This window comes from Mobula birostris, chromosome 5 (genome assembly GCF_030028105.1).
Source record: "Mobula birostris isolate sMobBir1 chromosome 5, sMobBir1.hap1, whole genome shotgun sequence".
In the NCBI taxonomy this organism is placed as follows: Eukaryota; Metazoa; Chordata; class Chondrichthyes; order Myliobatiformes; family Myliobatidae; genus Mobula; species Mobula birostris.
This window is the reverse complement of record NC_092374.1, coordinates 57821031-57848925: the sequence shown is the minus strand read 5'-3', so window position 1 is coordinate 57848925 and position 27895 is coordinate 57821031. Positions and strand designations below refer to the sequence as shown.

At 41.9% G+C, this 27895-nt stretch overlaps 1 protein-coding gene across 1 annotated transcript in view; it reads right to left on the bottom strand.

The window, feature by feature from the left end:
* Window positions 1–27188, bottom strand: part of anp32b (acidic (leucine-rich) nuclear phosphoprotein 32 family, member B) — a 55222-nt gene extending 28034 nt beyond the window's left edge. Inside the window, exon 1 of the mRNA XM_072258057.1 lies at window positions 26969–27188. Coding sequence (XP_072114158.1) covers window positions 26969–27022 — 54 coding nt within the window. The 5' untranslated portion in view covers window positions 27023–27188. The remainder of the gene's footprint in view (window positions 1–26968) is intronic.
* Window positions 27189–27895: the final 707 nt, after the last annotated feature.

Here is a 27895-nt window from a genome sequence, read left to right as displayed (position 1 = left end):
TCCTGTTTATCGTTACTGTTCTTATAGTTTGCCGAGTATGCCCACAGAAAAAAAATCTCAGGGTTGTAGGTGGTGACATATATGTACCCTGATAATAAATTTTACTTTTGAACTTCGAAAATACAGCTGTATTGCCAGCAAGCTAGGATACACATAGAACAGTACAGCAAGTACAAGCCTTTTGGCCCACGATGATGTGCTGATATTTTAACCTACTCTAAGATCAAATTGACACTTGCCTCCATTTTTCTTTCATTCATGTGTCTCTCTGTGTGCCTTTAAATGTCTCCAACGTATCTGCCTCAAAACACCACCACCCCTGGCAGTGCATTCCACACCCCCACTAGTCTGTAAAAGCTTACCTCTGATGTCCCTCCTTTACATTCCTCCAATCACCTTAAAATTAGCCCCTTTTGTATTAGCTATTTCCACCCTGGGAAAAAGTCACTGTCCACTCTGTCCATGCCTTCATCATCTCATACGCCTCCATCACATCAACACTCATCCTCTTTTACTCCAGAGAAAAGCCCTAGCTCGCTCAACCTACTCTCACAGGACATGCTTTCTAATCCAGGCAGCATCCTGGTAAATCTCCCCTGCACACTCTCTAAAGCTTCCTATAAAGAGGGGACCAGAAATGAACACTTCAAGTGTGGTGTGACCAAAGTTTTATAGAGCTGCAACATTACCTCACTGATCTTGAGCTTGTTCACCCAACTAATGAAGGCCAAGATGCTAACCACCCTATCAACTTGAGCAGTGAAAGGGAGATTTGTTTGGGTTTTGGGTTATCAAGAGGAATTTTGTAACGGGAATAGAGGGAAATCATCTCAGTTGGCAGGATCCAGAAAGTGACGAGGCTAAGACTAGGGAGTATTGAACCCAAAGCCTTTCAGAAATGAGAGCAGAATTTGAAAGTGAAACAAAGGCCATTTCAACACAGAGATTTGAATCACTTCTACTAGTGCCAGTTGATGCTACATCAAATATTAATTTTAAATGATTGATAGACATTTGTTAACAACAGGTATTAAAGGATATGAAGCACTATAATCTCATTCAGGCTCCAAATCTTCAAAGACACTGTATGCTCAAGTGATAATTTCTTTCAAGTTCTGTGACATCTGTGAAACCCATATACACAGTAGGGAGGAACAGACACAAAATCTTTCAGAATATGTGACCTAAACAGCTTCTTTTGTTAGATGTTGACTTAGGACACTGATCAGGACCTGGAATCCAATTCTATATTCTCTTTTTTAATCCAACCAGTCTCACTGAACAGTGTGGCATACCTCCAGTAAAGCCCTCTAAAATTAGACTTATTATTACTAACTTAGATGGCGTGGAATTTCTTGTTCATGGCAGCAGTACAGTGCAACTTATGATACCCAAGACAACTGTTCTGCCAAGTTAAACTAACTGTACCATCCCTCCATTTCTTGTTCATGTGCTCTTACTGCCTCTTCGATGATGACGTCGACTCAGGCCTGAGAGGCCAGCGTCAGACATTTTCATGCCTTACAAGGCGCAGAACGCGAGTCTTTGTGGGGTGCCACTCCCCGCGCAGACATTTCGCAGTACAGTATTTTCTTTATTTTACCGAGGTCGAGTTGCGAGCTCAACACTCAACCCAGCACAGATGGAAAGCGTACTCGGGAAGATTGCTAAAATCTTCAACATTGTTAAAATACCTGTTTCCTTCACTTCTTCAGGCATCACATTCCAGGCACCCAAACTCTGAGTAAAAAATATATTTGTAAATCTCCTTTAAACTTCCCCCCATCACCTTAAAGCAATATCCTCTAACATTTGACATTTCTAACCAAGGAAAATGACTGTCTATCTCTTCTTTTTATTATTTTATATACTTCTACCAGGTTGTCTCTCAGCTTTCAACACTTCAGAGAAAGAAATAAAATCTTACCCAAGCTCTCTGCATAACTAATTTCTTGTCCAGCCAACATTGGGAAGAAAATGGCGCCAGCAAGCAATGCTACCAAGGGCAACATCCTCAAGACGATCATGAAGCAACTCCTGTCACGTCATCTATTTATTTCAGATATGGTTCTGCTTGTTTTTTTTTGCGCATGAGGTGTTTGATGTTTCTCTGTAAACTGGTTCTGTGGTTATCCTTTGTTTTGTGGCTGTCTGTGGGGAAGACGAACCTCAGGGTTGTATACTGCATACATACTTCGAATCCTTGAAAATCTCACTGAACCTCTTTAGCACCTTCCACAAGGTTTCCCATCCTTCCTGTAATGGGATGACCAGAATCCATGCAATATTCCAAGTGTTGCCTAACAAAAGTTTTATGTTGCAGACTCTTCAGAATCAGGATTATTACCATTGACTTAGATGACATGAAATTTGTTTTCCAGCAACATAGTGCAAAGACAAAATTATTATAAATTACAGAAATAAATAAAATGCACAATAAAAGAAATAAAGAGCTCGTGTTCATGAGTTCATAGATCGCTCAGGCATCTGATGGTGGAGAAGAAGCTGTTTCTGAATTGTTGAGTGTAGGATTTCAGGCTCCTGGACTTCCTCCCCAATGGTAGGAGCGAGAAGGTGGCATGTCCCAGATGGTGAGTGTCCTTCCTGAGACACCACCTTTCTGGTGTCGTTGATGGTGAGGAGGCTTGTGCCCATGGAGCTGGCCGAGTCTGTAGTCTTCATGATGCTGCACTGGAGCCTCAACACCCAGCTGTGATTTAGCCTGAGTGCTCTCCATTGTACACTTATCAAAATTTGCACGAGTCTTTGGTGACATACCAAATCTCCTCAAACTCCAAATGCAGTAGAGCTGCTGGCATACCTTTGTTGTGATTGCATCAATGTATTAGACCAGGGATCGGCAAACTTTTTGCCTCTGTGGGCCAGATCGCGTATTAATGAGCGGACGGTGGGCCAGATAAATGCCATAAAAAACTTGAAATATGGGAATTATCCATTTAGGTACATCTAATAATGTTTTGCCTCAAATTAATGAATAATGCACGCTAGAAAATCATTTGTGCTTAAGGTTGCCTACCCCTGTGTTAGACCCAGGAATGATCCTCTGAGATGTTGACAGCCAGGAACCTAAAGCTGCTCACCCTTTCCACCTTCTTATACACAATGTCTAACCGATGAAGGTACAAATTCCACATGCCTTCTTTCCTACCCCATTTTTTTGTGTTTCTACTTTCAGGGAGCCATAGACTTGGACCCCAAGATCCCTCTGTAGGTCAATGCTCCTAAGAGACTGAAGGCGGGGGTTCCATGTGGATCAGGGCCTAATGCCACAGGGTTGCCTGCTGCAGTCGCTCGGGGAGGAGACGCCAGAGGCGGTGTGGCACGGCGGGCGTCCATCCTAGGTTGGAGGGCTGGCCCCTCCAGTTAGTGCCGTCCTCCAGTGTTCGCTCAGTGGTAGAGCAGCTGGATTGCGTTCATCTGTGGCTGCACTACCGCGTGATGATCGGACTGCCGCGGGCTCGTTCTTGCTGACATCCCATGCACCATCACTCTACAGGACATGACAATCAGGGACTTGGGCCACATTATTATTTTCTGCGTGATTGTATGGTTACTGCCATCATAATTTTATGTGCTATATGCGCCTTGTGCTGTGTGTGACTATTGGTACTATGTTTGGCACCTTAGCCCCGGAGGACACGGTTTTGTTTGGTTGTATAAATTGTACTTCATGTGTGATTGAATGCAGATTAAACTTGTACTTGAACAGCTGTCCCAGCACTAATTCTTGCAGAACACCACTAGTCACAGATGCCCAGTCAAAGAAACACTGCTCCAACACTAACACCTATTTTTTTTTTAAAAGGCCATACCAGCTTTGAACCCAGTCTAGCAGATCAGCAAGGATTCCACTGCCTCAGTCTTCTTGATCAGAAGATCCTACCATGCTGGATCTTGTCGAATGCTTTAACTAAACTCCTTCATTCATCTTTGTCACTTCCTCAAAAAAAATTTACATGGTATGCCTCCCCCCCCGCGAATAAAAACAATGCTATCCCTAATAACTTCATGCTTTTCCAAAGGTGAGAAAATCTTACCTCCAATAATCGTTCCCAATAGTTTTCCCACCAATGATGCAAGTTTCAGCAGCTTAGAATTTCTGAGTTTGTCCCTACTGCCTTTCTCAAACACAGCAACAACACTGGGTATTCGCCAGTCCTCTGGGATCTCGCCTGTGGCTAAAGAGATTATAAAGGTCTCTATCAGGGCCCTAGGAATTTCCTCTGCTGCTTCTCTCAATAAACAGAATTAGATCCCAGCAGACCCCAGGGACTTATCCACCTTAATGTTCTTCAAAAGGCCCAGCAGTTCCTCCTTTTTGATATCAGCATGTCCTAATATCTACAGGAATGTGCAAAAGTCTTGGGCACATATATATATAGCTAGGGTGCTTAAGACTTCTGCACAGTACTGTAGCAATTTTACATATTGCACTGTACTGCTACGGCAAAAAATCAAAACAAATTTAATAAATACATGAGTGATGATAAACCTGATTCTGATATGGGTCTCTATTGTGGACATAGAGTGGGAAGGAGGCAGGGAGAAGGGAATTATGGTTGGGGAAAGGGGGAGGGAGCAGAAAGTACCAGAGAGACGTTTTTTAATGATCAGTAAAACAGTTGCTTGGATTCAAATTACCTTGCCTGGTGCCTCAGGGCTGGGTGTGTTTGCACCCATGCCACCCCCTGCCCCCCACCCCTGACACTTCTTCTCTGCCACCTGCCCCACACCCCTCCCGTGGTGCTCCGTCCTCACCATTCCCAAAATCCTTTGCTATTGCCAGGTTTATAAACTCACTCTCTGCTCCACGTTGACAAACAGTACCGTGCAAAGGTCTTCGGTATATACACACATATATTTTAGCTTTCAAAATCTTCCTTTCTCTTTATATCATCATTTGCAACATTTCTATTCATCCAAGGTTTCCTATCCTTGCAATCCTTGTCTTTCATCCTCACAGGAACATGTCAATCCTGAATTCTGATCAACTGGCCTTTAAATAATTCCCATGTCGGATGTGGACTTACCCAATAACAGCTGCTCCAATCTACTCTCTCCATTTCCTGTCTAATACTGTTGCAAATAGCCATCCCTCAATTTTGAACTGCCCACCTCTGATAGCAGTACAGTGGATTCTGGTTAATGGGACAGTTGAGACAAGTACATTTTGGCCCCAATTAGTCAATGTTTCATGAAAATAGTTAAAAACGTAAATAAAAAACTGAGTGACAAATTATGTATTTAAATGAAACACAGAACAAATTAAAACACTACCAATGCTACTATAATACTATAAGACTGTGCATTAGTTCCTAATAGTTATCGGAGGAATTCATCCACAAAAGATCAGCAAAGGCACCTTCATACAATGACTGCACTTTCCAAATCTTCATTTTCAACATAACATTCAATGTGATTGTCAACACCTTCAAATTCTTCATAGTTCCTAACTTGTTGAGGCAGTGCAATCATCTCATTTTCACACCCGGTCATTTTTGGGGCAGCTGCTTATTTAGAACGACTCTTAAAAAACAACTGATCGATAAAATAGCTAGGATTTTCTTTATTTATTTGAGACACAATGCCGCTTAATTGGGACAGAAGACGGCTGCTGAACAGTTTTTTAACTAGTGTCAGTCGTGTGCGCTTGTGTGGCCATTAGACAACACTGTGCTTCGAGCGAACAGTTTTAAAATAGCGTCAGTGCTTGTGTTTGCATTCGAAAAGCAATCATTTTTATCACTGATAGTTGGGAAGAAATAAACAGCAAGGTAATTCTGAATTATTTTGCTCAGTGGTTTCAAGCATTTAGGTTTGGAGATGCCAGAAACTCCCAGGAGTGAAAATGAGATGATTAAACGACTTCAAAAAGTTAGGAACTACAAAGAATTTGAAGGTATCAACAGTCATCTTGAATGTTGCAATGAAAACAAAGATTTGGAGCATGCAAGCATTGACAGCGTTGTATGAAGGCAGTCCATTATGTGCTCAAGGTGTTTGCGCTGATTTTGTTCATTTACAGTCGAAAGAATGTGATGCAGATGAAATCTTTCATCTATGTTAGGAACTAGTACACAGTTTTATAGCACCACAGTAGTATTGGTAGTGTTCTAATTTGTTCTGTATTTCATTTAAATAGACAATTCGTTACACAGTTTGTTTATGTTTAAATACCTTTTTAACTACTTGCATGAAACTTTGGCTAATTGAGGCAGCCACTTAATTAGGCCAAAACGTATTGGTCTCGATGTGTCCCAATTAACTAGAATCCAGTGTATACGAAACTGAGGGGCCAAGACAGGATAGTCAGGGACTACAGTATTTCCACTCCAAAGCAGAAATGCCAAATACAAGAGGGCGTAGACTTAAAGTGAGAAGGGAAAATATTAAGAGACTGAACAGGCAACTTTTTAAAGGAATGAATAGAAGGAGTGGCAGGTGCCTGGAATGGTGGTGGAAGCACATAAACAGCAATGTTCAACAGGCATTTGGAAAGCCATTTCAGAAGGCAGGTGGAAATAGCGACCTGGATGGCATAGAATCTTGGTTCAGAGGGCCTGTTCCTATGCTGTTCTACGAGGGGTGATTGATAAGTTCGTGGATTTTAGAAAACCCAGCACATTTATTTTTCAACATAGTCCCCTCCTACATGTACACACTTAGTCCAGCGGTCATGGAGCATACGGATCCCTTCTTTGTAGAAGTGGTCCACAGCAGGGGTGATTGATAAGTTTGTGGCCTAAGATAGAAGGAGATGAGTTATACAGCTCTCGTTACATGCACATGCAGTTCAACTCTTTGAGTGAAAATGCAGAAAGTTTCAAGTTTCTCCTTTATCTCCTTCTGCCTTAGGACATGAACTTATCAATCACCCCTGCTGTGGATCAGTTTCTGGAGGTCCAAGATGCCGACTTCTACAAAGAAGGGATCCGTATGCTCCATGACCACTGGACTAAGTGTGTACATGTAGGAAAAATAAATGTGCTAGGTTTTCTAAAATTGACTCCTTCTACCTTAGGCCACAAACTTATCAATCACCCATCGTATGTCTCATGCCTGGTCTTACCTTTGTTCATAACTACTGTGAAATTTATAGTTATGATCACTGTTCCCAAAATGGTCTCCCATTGAAAATCTGATCACCTGGCTAGGGTCATTACCAAACACAAGGTCTAGTATGGCCACTTCCTTAGATGTATTATCTATATACGATGTCATGAAACCCTCTGGATGCACCTAACACATTCTAAGCCTCTGGCACAAAAGAAGCCCCAGTAAATAATGGGAAAATTAAATTATCCACTAAAACAACTCAGTTGATTTTACATCTTTCCATAATCCGAATACATATCTGTTTCTCCATCTCCTGCAGTGTAACCCTATGGTGATTGTTGCATCTTTCTTACTTCTGAGCTCAATGCATATTGCCTCACTGGATGATCCTTCCAGAACATCATCTCCTTCTGCACGTGACATTTTCCATGATCGGTAATTAAACTCTTTTATTGGGTAGCTGGGTGGACATACGTCTCTACCAATGGAGGTATAAGGCACTCCTTCCCTCCGCTGGCCTGCAAGCCACCCTTGGGCCAGGTGTACCACCTGCTTAGCCCCCTGGATCAGGGTCACGTGAAGCCATTGCAGCAGGTGGTGGATGGTTGTATGAGCAGCTAGTGCACATCACAAGTCCTGGCAATGCAGCCACTGACGCCAGGCAGACTATCTCAGAAGAGTATTGATAACGGGTGGGGTCCCCCATCTTGTAAAGGCACTGCCTAGAAGGCGGCAATGGCAAACTGCTTCTGTAGAAAAATTCATCAAGAACAATCATGGTCATGGAAAGACCATGATCGTCCACGTTATACATAACAAACCAACCTCTTTTATATATCCCTATCACATCTGAAACATCCAACTCTTGGAAACATTGAGTACCAGTCCAGCTCTTACTCTCTGTAATGGTCACAACACCATAGTTTCATGCACTAATCCAGACTCTAGGTGCATGTGCCTCATCCATAATACTCTTGGCATTGAAATAAATATGCCTACCTTCCCCTCAATCCCTCGACTTGCTCATTGCTACTTTTCCCATCTCAGCTAATGGAGATTGGAGTCAAGTCTGGTGACTTATGACTCTGTTTTAAGATGCATTTGTCAAGCAGAGAGAATCTCCAAAAACTTAAACCCATCTATAAAATATAGGCTAAAGAATCATAAAATATACAGCACAGGAATCAGGCCATCAACCCAAGCTGCTTCATATACCTTCTTACTGCAATTTATCAACATAACCTCTATTTCTTCTATTCATTTATTTATGTGGCATCCCCTTAATATTATTCACCTCAACCCAACCTTGTGCTATGTGTTCCACCTTCTCAAGAAATTACTGCTGAATTCCTGATTGAATTTATTAGCAATCACCTTGAGTTAAATACACTTTAACTCTGGTCTCATTCACAAATGAAAACATTTTTCCTTCAACTACTCTATCTCACATCTTCATGCAATTGAAGACCAGCTCCAGGCCACCTTGTACTCTTCTTTTTCAAGAGAAAGAAAGAAATAAGAAAATAACACTCCACCTTTAGGCAGAAAACTGTGAAAGTTAATTATTACTGTCTTCTTGCTATAGGATTTGATTTGCTGTAATTGTATTGGTTTCCTCTCTTTTTCCAAGTCAAACCCACTAGATAATAGCTTCAGGCATCAATAAAAACAAATATGGAAGACACAGCAATTGTGAATTTTCTCCTGATTAAACCAAAATCTGCTGCTCACAATGAATTCAGAGCGAGTTCAAAGACAGTTACTATCCTTCAACTTGTTATAATCTTTTTTCTCCTTAAGGCTTATCCTGAACTCAGGCATTCATTTCCTCATTAGAGCTTCCAAAATACAAATGAACCTATTTGTTCCTTCATTCCCTCCTAGGACCTGAGGATTGAGAACAAGGTGGGCACTTATTTGTAAACACATTTCCATCTGAGAAAAGAGGCACTGAGCTGCCTTCATTACTGGCTGCATTCTTAGTGTCAAAGAAAGATACAAGGAAACAGACTCTGCAGCCCACTAAATCCGTGCCAAATATCAACCACGCATTTACACTAATCCTACAGTAATGCCATTATTTATTCTCCCCATGTTCATCATCAATTACCTTACCTACTTTGACCTATACACAATGCTCCAGATGTGATCACAGCAAGAGACACAAAAGAGTTCTGAAGTAACAAACTCTCTGCTGGTAGAACTTAGCAGACTGAGCCACATTTGCCTCAAAGTGTCAACAATTCCTCCCCATCCTCACTTAGCCTGGGAGTAACACCAACAGCAGATTATTTGTTGTTTCATATCCTTTTTTTGGTGTTCCTTTAGTTTTACGGGCACTCCTTTTTGGTTGCTATTTGGCAGACTGGCTCTGCGGTCTGCAGTCAACAAACAACACAGCGCTCGATTGAACTGAGCTGAGCTGAGCTGAAACTTAACATTCCTGGACTGTTTTGTTGACTTTGTGGTTTGATGTTTTATATTCTGTGTTTCCCTTGGTCATTTCTTTTTGCTGTTTGCGTGACTTGTTCTTTTTTTGCGCATTGGGGTTTGAACTTTTTCTTTGAACGGGTTCCATTGTCTATCTTTGTTTTGTGGCTGTCTACGGGAAGACAAATCTCAGAGTTGTATACTGCATACATACTTTGAATCTTCAAACCTTTGAATATCAACTCCCCCTGGATCTGCTATTCACCTATACACTAAGGACAACTTACTACCTACCAAACCACACTTCTTTGGTTTGTGGTAGGAAACCAGAATACCTGGAAGAAAGCCACGTGGTCATAGCAAGCATGCTGAAACTGCATAATGGCAGCAGCTGAGGTCAGGTTTGAACTTAGTTCGCTCGTGTTGAGATAGCAACCCTACAAGCTGCTCCAAGGTATCGCCATCTGGGAAAGTTATTTCCACAGTGCTATGTAGTAGTAGGGCTTTGCAGGATTTTCACCCAGTGATGAAGGAACAGTGACGTATCCAGTGCGTTGGATTAGGACCGGAATTTCTGGTTTTCTAACGCAACCTCTGCTGCCATCCTTCTTCGTAACTGATACCACAAATTTCACAATTTATGAAGTGATATTAAACAGGAAGTCCAAGAGAATGCAGATGCTGCAAACTGGAGAAACACACAAAGCACCAGCGAAAGTCAGTGGTTCAGGCAGCACCTATGGAGAAAAATTTCGCTCGATCTCTCATGTCAAGACAACTTCATCAGGACTGCATTTCGGATGCAGGAATACACTTTCCCTACTTCTCTAAAAACACATCTTTGTTCTGTGTAAACTGTTGTGGAACATTAATTGGTTAAAATTTGTCAGAACTGTACACCACAGGAGGCTATTGACACCATCACTAACTTTTAAACAATACATTTACTCCCCCTCTTCACTTACTGATTCGTTCTCCATAACTGCATGTAATTTTCTTTTCAAGTACTTACCTTACCTTTAGTATCGACACTAAAATTAAAAATGAATGAATGCATCATTCCATTGATAACTCAGTGAATGCAGCTCCCCACACCCCATCTCTATCCATCCCAACAATGCCCTTGAAACATTTATCTATCATTCAATACTAAATCAAGTGAACCTTCTTCCCATCATATATTGTAAAGATCAGAGCTTCAATTTCCAAACCACTGACTCATCCCTTGCCCTACTGTTTGAAAATGATAAGCTTGGCGCCAGAGTCATGGAAAAGTACAGCACAGAAGCAGACCCTTTGGCCCATCTCATCTGTGCTGAGCCATTTAAATTGCCTACCCCCATCGACCTGCACCAGGACCATAGCTCTCCGTACCCCTACAACCTATGTACCTATCCAAACTTCTCTTAATTGAGCTCACATGATCACTTGCACTGTCAGCCCATTCCACCCTCTCACAAACCTCTGAGTGACGAAGTTTCCCTTCATGTTCCCCTTAAACTTTTCACCTTTCACCCTTAACCATGACTCCTAGTTGTGCTCCTACCCATATATCACTAAGAAATAGGTTTGGGAGCACACATCTGTTGGATCAATAATGCAATCTATTTTCACCACCACATCATCAGTCTGTGCCCCACCTTAGCTCTATCACGTTATCCTATGTGAAACCAGGAACACCAAAACCTACTTCATAAAACCAACAGATACAGGATGCAAAAAGGCCCTTTGACCACCAAGTCTATGCCAACCACTTGCACTGATCCAAGCTTAACATATTTTATTTGCTCCACATTGTCAAGAGCTCCCCCTTCAGATTCGACTAACAAGTCCAGAATCAGGTTTATTATCACTAATGTATGTCATGAAAGTGGTCACTTTGCGTCAGCAGTACAGTGCAATACATAAAATATACTATCAATTATAATACGAAAAGATAGCGAGGTATTTGCTCATTGACTCATTGGCCATTTAGAAACCTAATGGGAGAGGGGAAGCAGCTATTCCGAAAACATGTGTGTCTTCGGGCTGCTGTACCTCATCCTTAATGGTAGCATTGAGAAGAAGGCATGTAATGGGTGGTGGAGATCATGCATCATCACCAAACCTGCTTATTTACTGCTTCACTTTCAAAATTCTCATCCTTGTCTTCAGATCCATTTGACCTCACCTCAACCGGGCCCCGCAACTTACTAACGTATCTGCCCCAATTACATATTTGCAGGCACCCCCCCCCCCCAAGTTTCTCCACAACTGTACCACTGGTACCAAACCAACAGCTGGCAAGCTCTAAATATTCTTGTCTGAACCTCTCCACCTCTTGCTTCTTTTAAGATGTTCCACAGAACTTATCACTTTGTCCAAATGATCAGTCATCTGCTTTCAAAAACAAGAGAAATCTCCAGCATTTTGTTGCTCAATCATCTGCCTTAACATCTCAGTGTCCGATTCTGTATGAGTGTTCTTAAAATCATTTAAGTTGGAATACATTGAAGGTACAAAATAATTTCTCTCCAGAGCTCTTATATCTCTCTCCTCTTTTTTCATTGTTATATTTGACCAGGCCTTTGGCTCTCTTGCGTCATAAGCTCTTGTGTGGCTTAAATCATTTGTTTTAATTTCACATCCATTTAGTGGTAATTGTAAACTTCCGCCATGTTATATGGCATAATATGAATCAAAGTTGTTGCTCCGTGGTCTTGAATATATTATGTTATCCAACTTCAACTGTATAGCCTTGAGAATGCTACAAATAAGCCTTAATGTAATCAGGCTAATAGCAGAAAACAACTGCTGGTCTACAGTAAAACAATGAACAACTGCCCTTGAGAAGGGATGTTGTTGACTTGCAGCTCTTGCAACAAAGACAACTTAATTATTCTAAAGTTACAATCTTACAGCCAACTGTTACAAAACAAGATTAGGACATTAAAATGGTTTGAGGAGTGGGGGCAAGAATAAAAACTTGTGGATATTGTACAGAAAGATTTACAAGCAAATTCCAAACAGGTTCTTAACTTGTGGTTAAGCCAATAATAGCGGGCCATCACTGCTCACTCTCAATGGAAGCCAAGAACATGAGCGATTTAACCATAAATAATGCAGCTCAGGAACTGAAATGTGTAACATGTGATATACAATGACGGAGAAACCAGTAGTAAGGGGCTGCAACAACAAACCAATGGAATAAGCTCTAAAGAGCCAAGTAACTGATGAGGAGCAATTGGCTATGATAGCAGCCATAGAGAAGGATTGCTGAAGGCAAATAGTTAAGCTACTGTAGATCTATTGACCCATTTTACTAAAGCTGCCCATCTTGGAGCACCTTTTAGCCAACTAAGTTGCATTCATTAAGCATAGTTATGTTTGTATTACAGAAAACATGGGAGGTAATTTGTACAGAGCCAGCAATTTTCTTCTTGCTGGTGCTACTTGAGGGGTATATTTTGATTAAGGCAGTTTTGATAGTTTCCAAAGTGAGTTGGCCAACCCTGTTTAACATCCAAAACAAGGTGCAAAATTCTCTCAGTACTGTGTTGCAGGGGTAGTCTGGAATTTTGGGTTCAAACTTCTGAGGATTGAAACTCTCTGAAGCAAAAGGAAAAGGGTACAATTCACTGAGCCATTATGTGCATGAGCAAGGAAAAAAAACTAGTTTTAGAGAATACATATTCTCCAGTCTTGAGACCTATCACTTAGACTGCCTTGGCTGCTATTTCATCCCATTACCAAACCCTTTTACTAGTATTCTCTTGGCTTTTAATTCCCCTTGGCCAGCTGCATTCCATCCTTTCCTTTTTTCCACCAAATCTCATAAGGCACCATACTAACAAATGAAACATTAATTCTCTCTGACCCGCTGAGTACTTCTATTAATCGCAGGTAAACAACCGTGCCTGCTTATTTTCAATAACAACCGTGTGTAGAGAACCACAAGGGTGGCCAAACTGCATAATTCTTGCTTTCGTAAAAGTTTATTATGTCTGGACTCACAGGAATTCATGTTATTCAGCCTTCTGATTTCTTGCCAAATGAGAAGGAGCTCACCACCTTATTTCTTACAGCTTACCAGCTCTTGGTCTGTAGCCATCAAATTCTCTGTCGACTACATCTTTAAGACCATACCACCGTAGGATACAGGAGCAGAGTTAGGCTACTCGGCCCATCGAGTCTTCACCGCCATTTCATCATGGCTGATCCATTTTCCCTCTCAGCCCCCATATCATGCCTTCTCCCCATATCCCTTCATGCCCTGACTAATCAGGAATCTGTCAAACTCTGCCTTACATACCCAACGACCTAGCCTCTACAGTCACCAGTGGCAATTAATTCCACAGATTCGCCACTTTCTGGCTAAAGAAATCCTCATCTCCATTCTACCAGGATGTCCCTTTATTCTGAGGCTGTCCTCTGGTCTTTGACTCCACCATAGGAAACACCCTCTCCACATCCACTCTCTCAAGGCTTTTCCATATTCGCTGGATTTCAATGAGGTCACCCCTCGTACTTTTGAATTCCAGTGAGTAGAGGCGTGGAGCCATCAAATGTTCCTCACATATAAGTATGCTACAAGATTGAAGTTCCAAACTTACAGCACAAAGATGTACCTGAGGAAGAATTTGACAATTATATTCAGGCAATGTCTGAAATTTGCACTTTCTCAAGACAAAAATGAAACATCTCAACTCCTTGTTCAAATTACTTTAAAAATCTATGCATCCTTAATCTACAGTAAGGGAATTAAGTTATTTTTCTTATCCGTACCATCTCTGTCACTCATTATTGGATTTGCATTGATTAAATCTTCTCTTGGCCTGGTCTCTTTTAAAGTAAACAACCCCAGCCTAGTTAAATTGAAGGCACTGAGAAAATGGCCACCAGTGGTGAATCGCGATTGCATTCAAGATTAAAGATGCCCACAAGGAGAAAATCTAAAGGTTCACTGAATTTTTAGGCTCCTGCTCCCAATATGCAGGAGAGCCATGACATTAAATGGACTATTCCATGTGGTCATCCATCCTTCACTGGAGACATCTGAACTTGTACAACGCATTCTGTAGCAATACTCTGTACTCCAAAGACCAATGAGACAACAAATTGCATTTGAAACAAGTTTTCGTCTCAATAAACATCAATAGGAATGGTGCAAACATTCGCTTGCAAAATTCCATGTATTGTTCACGTCCCAAAACCTAAAGAGGGGCTTTCTAATTGGCAATGAACTTCATGCTCTGTGGGGTCCAAAAGTCTGTGAACAGTCAACAAACTGCATTCTAAAGTATTGTAACAGTTGCAATGTAGGAAACAATTGTAAAACTCTGATATCAGTTTAAGAATCAGTGCCAATACTGTGGCCAGCTCTTAGTAAAAGCTTTAATTTTCAAGCCCAAGACCACGTAACTGGCACTTCCAGTGAAAAACTGGAGAACTACGAAGTCTTTTCAAGGGATGCCTGCCCTTAAATTGTTTAAACCTTCTCTTTAACGTGAGCTCAGTGAGACCCTCTCACACTGCTGCCCTCTGACTTTTCAACCATGTAATCTCCCAGACCTGCTACCACAGCCACAGATACCTTTCCCCACCCACCTGGCTTCACCTATCACATTCTAGCTAGCTTCCTGCCCCTCCCTCCACCTTTTTTATTCTGGCATATTCCTCCGTCCTTTTCAGTCCTGAACAAGGATCTCACCCCAAAGCGTTGACTGTTTATTCTCTTCCATAGATGCCGCCTGATCTGCCGAGTTCTTCCAGCATCTTGCGTGTGTTGCCAAGGTACCAGCATTGTAGGTTTTCTGGGCAGATATCAAATCAAAGCCCCCTTAACTCTCTAAACTGAATGCCAAAGATGAACAGTGTTCTTCTCAAAGTCGAGGTCAATATTTAGCCCTCAATCAACACTAATTAAACAGATTTTCTGATGATTATCACACTACTATCTGTGAGAACTGACAGCTGCTCAGTTTCTCATTTAAACAGTAACTACAAGTCAAAGGTACAGCATTTGTTGTAAAGAACTGTATAAAAACAGACGCAGAACCACCTTATACAAATAGAACCTCGGTTTCCTCTTCTGAACATACAAAATAAACGCTGTTAATACGCATCCAAAAGATCAGCACCACCTAGTGGTCACTTGTAGAACAATACTGTTCAAGGGTGCCTGACCAGTTAAGGAAAGATTAAAGCAGAAGGGGGAAGGGACTAACAAGACAGAATCTGAAGATGCTAGAAATCCAAGCAACACACAAAGAAGAAAGAACTATGTGTGAAAACAAAATAATTGTTTCAGGTGCCAAAAGATGTTAATGCAAGACATGGATAATGAATTGCAGAGAATGCAATACAGTTGCTTTGTGTTATAAACTACAAATAGCTGCATAGAAGACAAGAAAAGTCAAATTTCAAAGTCGTCATTTGCATTCAGTTCCACAATAAACGCAGATGCAGATCATAACAGAAGTTGCAGTAAATCTGAACAAATCACTGATTAGCCCCTTTTGAGATCATTGCTTCCAAATTTGGCCATCACACACTAGGAAGGACATCAAGGGAAAAATGTAGCCAGGTTGATAAACAAGTTTGTAGACAACATGTGTATTAGCAGAGGTTATCAAACAATTCAGTTAGATATAGATCAGTTGGAAATATGGATGGTTCACAAGGATGATTCCAGGAATGAAAGGGTTATTATGCGAGGAACATTTGATGGCCCTGGGTCTGTACTCGCTGGAATTGAGAAGGATGAGGGGGGATCTCATTGAAACCTTCGAATATTGAAAGGCCTAGACAGAGTAGATGTGGAAAGGATGTTTCCCAAGGTGGGAGAGTCTAGGACAAGAGGGTACAGCCTCAGGACGGAGGGGCGCCCTTTCAAAACAGAGATGTGGAGAAATTTCTTTAGCCAGAGGGTGGTGAATTTGTGGAATTTGTTGCCACATGCAGCTGTGGAGGCCAGGTTATTGGGTGTATTTAAGGCAGAGATTGATAAGTTCTTGACCGGACATGGCATCAAAGGTTACCGGGAGAAGGCCAGGAACTGGGGTTGAGGAAGAGATAGAGAAAAAGGATCAGCCATGATTGAATGGCGGAACAGACTCGATGGGCCAGATGGCCTAATTCTGCTCCTGTGTCTTATGGCCTAAGAAACAGAAGATGAAGTTAAGTTGTTGCACTTTGGGAGGTCAAATATATGAGTGAAATATACAGTAGGTGACAGAAACAAATGTGCAGAGGGATCTTTGGGTGAAGATTCATACTGTAGCTCCCTGTAGGTAGATGGGTTGGTAAAGGAGGCACTGTGGCTTTAATATTACACAGAATGTGGTCGGTGCTGATGTGGAAGCGGGCAGTGGCAGGTAGAAACAATATGTCAGTGTTTCAGAAGCTTTGAGATAAACATATGAACAGGCAGGGAATGGAGGGATATGCAACACTTGTAAAGAGATGGGATTAGTTTAATTTGATATTCTGGTCAGCACAAACATTGCGGGCCAAAGGGCCTCCTCCTGTGCTGTGCACCTTTCCATGTTCTAAAGCTGTAGGTAAAGTGGGGAAGGGGAAGATTTCTCAGAGGGTTCCTAGGATGAGTGGCTTCAGTTATGTGAGAACAAGGGAGAAGCTGGGGCAGTTCTCATCTCAGAAGATAGAAGGGAGATCTAATACAGACATTCAAGATGTTTTTTTTTAAAACTAACAAAGAGAGATTTGTTTCTGCTTGCAAAAAGTCCAGAATTATGTTAAATGAAGCAATTCAAACACACCATGAAGAAATTGGGGAGAATCTAGCTTGTGCAGCAAGGTGGAATTTGAAATGTACTGCCTCCAAGGATAGTGGAATCAATGCTGACATTCAAGGGCTAAATGTTTGAAGAGCAAATTGGTCCAGGGCTAAACTGGGCAGTGTGCCGCGACAAATAAGCAAACAATTCTTTAGAAGAGCTGGTACTGGCAGGATGGGCTGCATGGCCTTCAGGCTTTCAGTATGTGGCTTCAGTGCAATGCAGAATAGCGCTGTTACACTCTGTATAATCCTTATAACGAAATGGTGCAGTCAATTTAGCCTTCTGCCTGCTCAAAAGCTGTCATATTGAGAGCTGTGGGACCCAACATTACTCCTTAAAATTAGGCCACCAACATTTACAACAATTGAATTTCATTTTGGTGGGATCACCTGCACAACGAACAGCTGCTCCACTGGGACCAGCAGAAAGTAAGTGACGAGCAAGCCAGGATTTCAGGAAAATACTTTGACGTACAGTCACTATTATATCACAGGAAAAGCAGGAGCCATTTTATTGTCAGAAAAATTCCACAAATATCTTCATAATGACTAGATCATCTGTTTTGGTAAGGATAAAGGAAACTCATAGTGCTAATTCAATAACAAGGAAGGCAGGAGTCATTTCAAAGCATCCTGGAGTAAGGGTAATACAGTATTCAAGTCAGTTCAGAGACCCAATATTAAAATCTATCCAAGGTTCTACTGTAATACTGACTTGTGGGTCTTCATATTGGTTTAAAGACATTAAAACTGTGGAATATGACACCCACCCTATGCTGCTTGTGAAAACTGCACGAAGAGCAGGAGTTTTCACGGATACCCGGAACACTGTAGCTTGATTTCTCTCTGTAAGTTTCAAACACAGCTCCTTATTGATCTATGGCAACACGGATACAGCTGCCAGGCGCACCTCTAAAGCCAGTTTCTTAAAGGGACACCACACCACTATGCATGTAACAACCTTCCAGCTGTAGGGGAGAGAGCTATTGAGTGGCTAGATGTTCCATTAATGGCCAGGGATGGAAGAGTATTCCCACAGATCTGAACAGACCAGAGAAGAAAACCCTCTCCTTCCCCATTTGCCCCGTCAGACACACAGATCCACCCATCATCTGCCCTTGCTCCACTCCTTCCCTCCATCTTTCAAGGCTGGCCATCTCCCCTCAATCTGCCAATCCAGATGAAGGGTCTCAATCCGAAACATCAACTGTTCATTTCCCTCCTGACCTGCTGAGTTCTTCAGGTTTTCTGTATGTTGCTCTAGGTTCCAGAACCTGCAGTCTTGGGTGTCTCTGGTGAACAAAACTGCCTGCAGAACGTACAACAGTACAGCGAAGTACAGGCCCTTCGGCTCACAATGTCAGCCCAACCCTTCCCTCCCACATAAACTTCCATTTTATTTCCATTCTACTGTATGTGCTTACCTTGGAGACTCTTAAATGTCCCAAATGCATCTGCCTTTATCGCCACCTCTCGCAGTGCATTCTATACACTTACCACTCTCCGTGTAAAAAAACCTACCTCTGACTTTTCTCCAATCACCATAAAAGTGTCTCCTCTCTATCAGCCATTGCTGCCCTGGAATAAAGGAGTGAATCCTGTCTAGTCTATGCCTCTTAATCATCTTCGACCTCTCTGTCAAGTCTCATTCTCCTTTGATCCAAAGTGAAAAGCCCTAGCTCCCATCTCCTTTCTTCATAACACATGCTGTCTAACCCATACAGCATCTTGGTAAACCTCTGCGTTCTCTCTGAAGTTTCCACATCCTTCCTATGATGAGGTCATCAGATCGGAACACAATACTCCTAATGTGCTCTAACCAGGATTTTATGGAGCTACATTACCTCATGGCTCCTGAACTCAATCTCCCCGACTAATGAAAATCAACACACCATACGCCTTCTTAAACACCCTATCTATCAACTCATGCAGCAAGTTTAAGGGATCTATGGGTTTGCGCCCAATGATCCTTCTGTTCCTCAACACTGCTAACAATCCTGCCATTAACTTTGTATTCTGCCATCAAGGTCGACCTTCTAAAGTGTATAACTTCACACTTTTCTGGATGAAACTCCATCTGCCCTGAATCCTAACCATGTCACATTGTAACTTATGACAACCTTCTACACTACCACAAACCCCCAACCTTCATGTCATCTGCAAACATACTAAACCATCCTTCTACCTTCACATCTAAATTATTTATAAAACACTCAAGAGCAGGGGTCCCAGAACAGACATCTGTGCAACATCACAGATCTCCAGGCAGAATATGCTCCATTTACTACCACCATCTGCCTTCTGTAGGCAAGCCAATTCCAGAAAAGTTTCCCTGGATCCCATGCTTGAGAACTTCCTGAATGAGCCTACAATGGGGAACACCTTAAATAAAATCCATATACAAACGTTAAAAGATTCATTTTATTCTTAAAGTATGCATGTACAATACAACTCTGATATTCGTCTTCTCCAGATAGTCACGAAATGCAGAAAAACAATGGGAGTTGTTGAAAGAAAAGACATCAACCCCACCCTGGCACAAAAAGGAGAAACAAAAACTCACAAAACCCAAACCCCTGCACCCCCTCCCTTGCACAAAAAACTAACAGATCGCCCACATGGAAAACGGCAGCAGTAACATCAAAACCCCAACCACCCAACCCCTCCCTCAGAAAAAAACCCAGCCATATTGACAAACCCTCAACCCTCTCCCTCGCAGAAAAGAACAGTGACAATAGCATCAAACCCCAACCCCTCTCTCACACACAAAAAACTAATAGATACACCACATCCATCACTCTATCTTCAATTTGTTTTGTCACTTCAGGCAATTAGGCTCATAAGGCATGTCTTGTCCCTCATAAGGTCATGCTAACTATCCCTAGTCAGACTATGCTTCTCCAAATCCTATCTCTAAGAATACTCTCCAATAGTTTGCCCACAAGTCTCACTGGTCTATAATCCCCAGGATTATCCCTGTTACCTTTCATGAACAAAGGAATAACATTTGACACCATCCAATCTTCTGATAGTACTCCTGCGGCCAGTGAGGACCAACGAAGCAGCAATCTCTCCCCTCACTTCCATCCAGCCCTGGGGAATTATCTATCCTAATGTTTTTCAAAATGGGAATTAGTGTACATGGGGAAACCTGTGCTTGTACTGCCAGCTGCTGTGGGTTAAACGAAATGTAGATTAAGTCTTCTCTCCCTGAGTACAGAGCTTGTGTGACCTTCCTTATGCAGCACTGAACAAAGCAGTGAGAGATCTGGCAGAGATCAGCAGCAGCAGCTTGGAATAATCCTGAGACTGAGGATTTGAGAGTCACCATGACCATGCCTTCTGGAAGCCAAGAGGCTCAGGTCATCAGAAACCTCAGTGGAACACGTTGAACATTGGCCCTTGTAACTGTAAATTTTCATGAGGAACTTAGCAGGGAACTTGCTTGTTCTACATGTAAATGAGAACCTACTTCCCCCAGGAGGAAATTCTGTCCATCACACTTCACAGGAAACAAATTCACAACTCCTTGGCTGAGGCAAGAATGTGACTAACTGGTGAACATAAATAGGAGGGCTATTATACTTTATAAGGCATTGGTCAGGCTGCACTTTAAGAGTAGTGTGAGTAGTTTTAGGCCCCTTTTCTAAGAAAGAATTTGTTGGCATTGGAAAGGGTCCAGAGGAAGTTCATGAAAATGCTCCCAGGAACAAAAGGGTTAATGTATCAGAAGCATTTGATGGTTCTGGGGTTGTACTCACTGGTGTTTACAAGAATGGGCGGGGGGGAGGTCTCATTGAAACGTATTGACTATTTAAAGTGTATGTGCAGAGGACATTTCCTACAGTGGGGGAATCTAGGACCAGAGGACACAGACTTGGAATACAAGGATGTCCCTTTAGAACAGAGATTAGGAGGAAATTCTTTAGCTAGAGGGTGATGAGTCTGTGGAATTCATTGCCACAGATGGCTATGGAGGCCAAGTAAATGGGTATATTTAAAGTGGAGGCTTGATAATTTCTTGATTAGTAAGGGTGTCAATGTTTACAGGAAGAAGGCAGGAGGTTGAGAGGGATGATAAAATCAGCCATGATGGAATGGTGGGCCATATTCGATGGGCCATATAGCCTAATTCTACTCTAGCTTCCCAGTGAGTGCACAGACAACAAGATGTGCTCTCAATGCCGATCAATCTTTAGCCAGAGTAATGACTTAAGATGTACAAGGAAACTCTTAGCCCAATCTCTCTGATATGAGTCATTAAAAATAAGATTGCCATCAGAAGGGTGTAAGCAGATTCCCTTTTACCATGTCAAGGAGCCCCACTCTCCTGGGCAATAGCTAGTATACATTATTCAGAGGCCTCTTCATTAGGCACAGGAGTGGAACCCAGTATGGTCTTGTGCTGCAATAGCCCATCTACTTCAAGGTCTGACTTGTTGTGTGTTCAGAGATGCTCTTCTGCACACCACTATTGTAACATATGGTTATTCGCGTTACTGTCACCTTCCTGTCAGTTTGAACCAGTCTGACCCTTCCCCTTTGACCTCCCTCATTAGCAAGGCACTTTTGCCCACAGAACTACTGCTCACTGGATGTTTTTTTGTTCGTTTTTCGCACCATCTCCTATAAACTGTAGACTGTTGTGCTCGAAAACCCCCAGAAGATCAGCAGTTTCTGAGATACTCAAACAACCATGTGTGGCACCAACAATCATTCCACAAAGTCACTTAGATCACATCTCTTCCCCATACTGAAATTTCTGATAATGTTTGCTCTGCATGCTTATATATATTTAGTTGCTTCCATATAATTGACTGATTATATGGGTGTACCTAATAAACTGGCCACTGAGTGTATAAGGATTCTGTGTATTCTAATAGCAACAATGAACATCTCATAGCTATCAAGTTGTTCACAGGAGCTCTCTGTAAAAAGGCTCCAGGTTTTCAACATTACATAGACAACAGAGCAAAAATGTTTCATTACAAACACAACAAAGTCTGTGTATGCTGGAAATCCAAAGCAACGCACACAAAATGCTGGAGGAACTCAGCAGGCCAGGCAGCATCTATGGGGATGAATAAACAGTTGGCTGTTTCATGCCGAGACCCTTCTTCAGGACAGTATGTTTCATTAGTCGGAATGTGCTTTGGGTCATTCCAAAAGGGGCACAGAAGGTACTAAATAAATGCTCTTCTTTCTTTCCCAACTTCACGTGACAAACTTTTGAGATATCTTTCATTTATAGATCCTCAGTCCTTTGTTGATCTTAATCTTTTACATACAAAATTCAGTTTGTAGACGGTTTTGCAAGCAGCAAGTAAATTGTAAACCTCAAAACCACACTTAGCACAGGGCACATATAAGGGACGTTCGTGGCACTGGTCCAGTTATGCAGAATGCTGTGCACCAGCAAAAATAAATCAAGTTGCAGCAGTACCACACCTAATGATATAAAGAATTAAACAGGAGTATGCCACCCAACAGATCTGGAACATAGGAATTTGGCAAGTGCAATCAGAACAATTTAGTATCAAAATCATTACCAATTTGCATCTCTTAATAAGTGTATTATCATAACAACCCCAGCGAAGAAAATCACCTTTTGAGACCACAGGGCATGCCAAAGAGCTTTACGGCCAATTAACCCATAGTTGTACGTAAGAAACGTGGCAGCCAAATAGCAAACAGCAAGCTCTCACAATTAATGGTTTGAATGATAAGCAAGGGATACGTTTTGGTCAAGAAGCAAGATTAATCATAAACAAGAGAAAATCTGCAGATACTTGGAATCCAAGCAACACACACAAAATGCTGGAGGAACTCAGCAAGCCAGGCAGCATCTATGGAAAAGAGTACAGTCAGCGTTTCCGGCTGAGACGCTTCATCAGGACATTTGTGCTTCCTTCAAAACAATGCTCTTGAGACGAGAGCACCAGAGGGCAAGGAAGGTTCAGTTTAAGTGCTTCAATCGAAAGACAGGCCCTCCAGCAGAACAGCACTCCTTCAGTACTGCAAAGGACTGTCAACCTTATTTTATGCACATTGTCAGACTGAGATTCCAGACCAAGAGGCTGGAGAGGTGGCACTCAAACAGGAGAGCTTTTAGTTACACAAGTAATTAAGTGTCAATTTTATGCTGCATCGCAATCAGAAGGTAAGAGCCTCTGTACAGTTGTATAGCTCCAGCTGTGTTTAAGACAAACCATGACAAGGATCACCCCTAAAAATGGAATACATTTTGCATTGTGGAACCTCTCCTTCCCACACTACTGTGCAGAAGTCTTGGGCATGTATATATAGCTAGATAGATAGATAGAGCTAGGGTGCCTAAGAGTTTTACACAGTACTGTAGTAAGTTTATGTATTGCACTGTACTGCTGTTGAGGCAAAACAAAAAGCAAATTTCATGACATATGCAAGTGATGATGATCTGATTCTGCTACGGATCACTACTGTGTCGTGAAAGTGGGCGGAGGCAGGGAGAGGGAAAGGAAGAGGAGCAGGAAGCATCCATAAACCAATTGTTTGGAATAAAAATGATCTTGCCTGGTGTCATAGGGCTGGGTGTGTCTACACCCCTTGTCGTCCCCTGCCCCTGGCATTCCTTCTCTACCACGTCTCACATCCCTCCTGCGACACTCCACTCTAGCCATTCCAAACATCCCTTGCTCCTGCCAAGTTTACAATCACCCTTTGCTCTACGTTGACAAACCCTAGTTATATACATGTGCCCAAGACTTTTGCACAGTACTCTACTATTGAGTTGTATCACATCCACCAACTTCAAGCAACCAGAAAACAAATAATTTTGACTACAAAATCTGTGTTAACAATGACTTTGTACAGTTGGATAAAAAGGCCTAAAGTTGGAATACCAATAACAGCATAAATGGGGCTCAAGATATCAAAAACATCTTAAAAATCAGCAGCAGTCACACTAATGTGGGGGTGGAGTGAGGAAAGGGAATCAAACTCATTTAAATAGCACCCTTCGTGTTGTAATACACTGTGTTGTTATCAAACAAAATTTGGCAAAACGTTAAAAACAATGCATACTGAGGCAGCTGATCAAAAATTTGCCCTTCAAATCAGATATAATTGAACCTCTAAAAAATGGAAAGGTGGAGTGGGTGTGGGAAAATTCCAGAAGCTGTGCCCTAAAACAGCTACAGGCATGCCCACCACTGGTGATGTGATTCATATCCAGAAAGGACGTCAGGCAACAACAGTAGAGAGGAAAATGTACTTAATCTTTCAGCTAGAAAGTGTATGAAAGGCTACAGATCAGATGTAGGTAAATAGGCTTAGTATAAGTAAGAACAATGGTTCCTATGAACATGGTGGTCCAAAGGGGGCCTGTTACTCTGTTGCACAACTCTACAACACTTCATAAAAAAAATCCAATGTGAAAGCTTAAAGTCCACCTGCTTAAAATTAGCTTAAAATGTTAAGCATTAACTATTACATTTTTTCTTTACAAAGAAGCTCTCTGATCTGCCTTTTCCACCTTTTTTATATTTTATTTCAATTTTCTATCAGCTGCAGGATTTTATTTGTGAACTAAAATCTGTTAATACTCATAAGGAGGAAAGATCTGAGGACCACCGGGATATTTTGGTCACATAGGGTAATCAGTCGTATTTTCTTGTGAATTATGTCTTAACCCGATATCTATAGCCATCCCAGGCTGTTCAATATGCACTGCAAAGGAAACATCAACTATGACATGGACGGGAGAGGAAGGATCTTTGCCAAGAAGAGGCATGAAATCATGTGGTGAAAACAAGAGCCACAGGACTAATCAACTTTTTTATTGGAGCAGAACAGAGGACTCTGGCAAGCTGCTGTCGGTGGCCTATATCTCAGTAGGAACGATGGGCTAAAGAAGAAAGTTTACTCCCCCTTATCAGACACTGTCTGATTCTGCTATGTACTTCCTTTCTTCCTTTACTTTCTTCACATACTCTGTTCATTTACTTTCAATTTCGTGCAAACTTCATATTTGTGTTGGGGAGCGGGTTGTTTAAGAGAACGAAAGGGGCACAAAAGGGGGCAATTTATCAAACAGCAGCTTCTACCTCGCCTACCCTAGTGGTGGGTGCGCTGTCCAATGACGTCAGTCCTTTCTCTCCCCCACTTCCTTTAATGCTAAGAACACGACGACATTAGCAGAATGGATACATTTCGCTCCAGGGATACTTTGGCGGCGCTTTTGAAGGTTCCATTTCGGAACGTGATGTAGCAAAAGAGCCAGCGGCGCGTTCCGGCAATAATTGGTGGTGGGGGCGAAATTGATCAGTGCCCGGATTACAACGTAGCGCGAGTCGTTCGCCTGTTTCAAAAGGCACCTGGAACCGGGTTGCCTCGGCAGACAGTTCCAGACCGGCTCAAGAGCGCACAGACAAGCATTTTCGCAACAGCAACGTATAAATTGTTCTAAAGCTATACATCTCCTTCTCTTCTAACAAGGCACATTGGATTCCAGGAAACCTCTGCAGAAGTAATTTGTTGATATACCTTTTTTTTAAAAAAAAGTATATATATATATATATGATTGTCTTTAAAGTGCTGCTCGGTTAGAAAACGTGCCACCAACATGGCGAACTCTCGCAAGTATTGAGCTGGAGGATCTTTCACCCAACACCCACCTACCCACCCACATCGGGTCATTTCGCAAACCGAATCTTTGGCCAAAAAGAAAGCAATTAATGACAGCCCTCGAGTTAGCTCTGAAGTCGGATTTCGGTGAAGATAAAATCTCCTCTCCCCCAGCCAAACACCTTCGGAAAACCAATATCGCGCGTGGCGGGAAGCATCCGAACCGTGTTCCTTATAACCAAAGGAAACGATACAATTTCTCCTCGCGCCCCCTCCAAAAAGTTTACTGAATATATTTATCTTTTGCAAATTAATTTGACTCAAATTGGTTAAACCAAATCATAAACTTGTCACCATCCCTACAGTCGCGCGATATTGGATTGTAGCACATTATCCCTACGTAAACACAAACCGAAGCTGCATATTTAATATTTGACCCTTGTCACAAACATCAAAAAGAGTGAAGGTGCCTACGTGGTGATCGTAAGTAAGATTGATAGTGTAATTTGATCCAGAAAATGCACCAGACACCACTGTCTTGCCAAATAAATAAAATAAAAATATAACTCCATGGAGATTAACCCCCTCCCCATGCTCTCTTTAAAAGGGCGCCTTGACTGTATGTTACAAATATGGCTTCCAGTGCCTTACAAAAAAAATCCAGGGAGAGAGACGATGTCTCCTTCATCCCTCCACGTCCTGAAAGGAGATACGCCCCCCACTACAGCAGAAAGTTCCCATTAATTCTGCTCCTCCAAAAACAAAACCAGCTTTCAAACAGTTAAATTGCAACACAGCAGCAACTCTCCGCCTCACTCTTTCGATACTTTTATATAAATTTATAAATACACCATATAATATATACACCAATGTATATTTTGTTTAAAATCTTCCCTCCTCCTTTATAAACTCGCTTCTCTAAATTTATAGTCCCACTACAAAAGAAATGAAATGTAAACCATGTGGTCACCAAAGGGTCACGACTACCTTAATATTGTTAAAGTAACGCCAACAAAACTAACACCCAAAAAAAATGTTAGTTACAAAATTACAGTGAGGTAGAGGGAGGGAGCTTACATCAGACGGCGTTCTGTTCCGCAGTTCCAAATGGATTCTCTTTTTCATGTCCATTTTTTTTATTTTAAATAGTCTAAGATGATGAATTTGTTAATCCAAACAAGAAGTCAGTCTTGACGATCTACACTCAGTGTGTCGGTAATGTGAGCAAAAGCCAGTTTCTCTGCCCGCGCCAACCAGCAAGCAGTGCTTAGATCGAGCGAGAGCACCATGGGTGGAAATGGAAACATAGAATACTCACTGCTGCCACCGATGGATAATAAGCAAAGCTGCCACATCTCGCACTGTTAAAGGAGCATGCCCTCTGAAAGCCAGCCACAGCATTAAAAGTTAATGCTGCAATAACATGCTCCTCGGTATCAAGTCCCGCCAATATCTTTACACATGGTTTTATACCCTTACCAACTTTATAGGGTCGGGATTAGGAAGAGTTATCACGGTCCAGAACTGGTTTTATTTTGCACCCCTTCGGTTTATTCGCAATTCCGCTTCGCGATCTTATAAACTGCATCCTACTCAACTAAATTTACATCTTTAACCACTTATTCTCATACGACCAAAATATGTATTTTAAAATAAGAAAGAGCAGCATTTCTGTTGCAACTCCCATGTTCGTTATAACCAGTGAAGTAGGTTTGAAGGGCAGTCACTGTTGCAACGTGGGGTCAATTAATTGTTCTCACAAGCAAGGTGGTAATGACCTGGATAACTGTGGATGGAGAGGTAAATACTGGACAGGGATAAACCTTCCATCCAAAATAGCACCACTGGATCTCTTATGTTAACCTTTCATCCTTAAGATGGAATCTCCAACAACAGAATACCTACTTGTCAAGAGTGTCAGCCTGAATTGTTGAGTTCAACTCTCTGGAGCAGACCGTGTGTGATCAACTTTACCCAGTTAATAAGGGAATGACCTCTAAACCA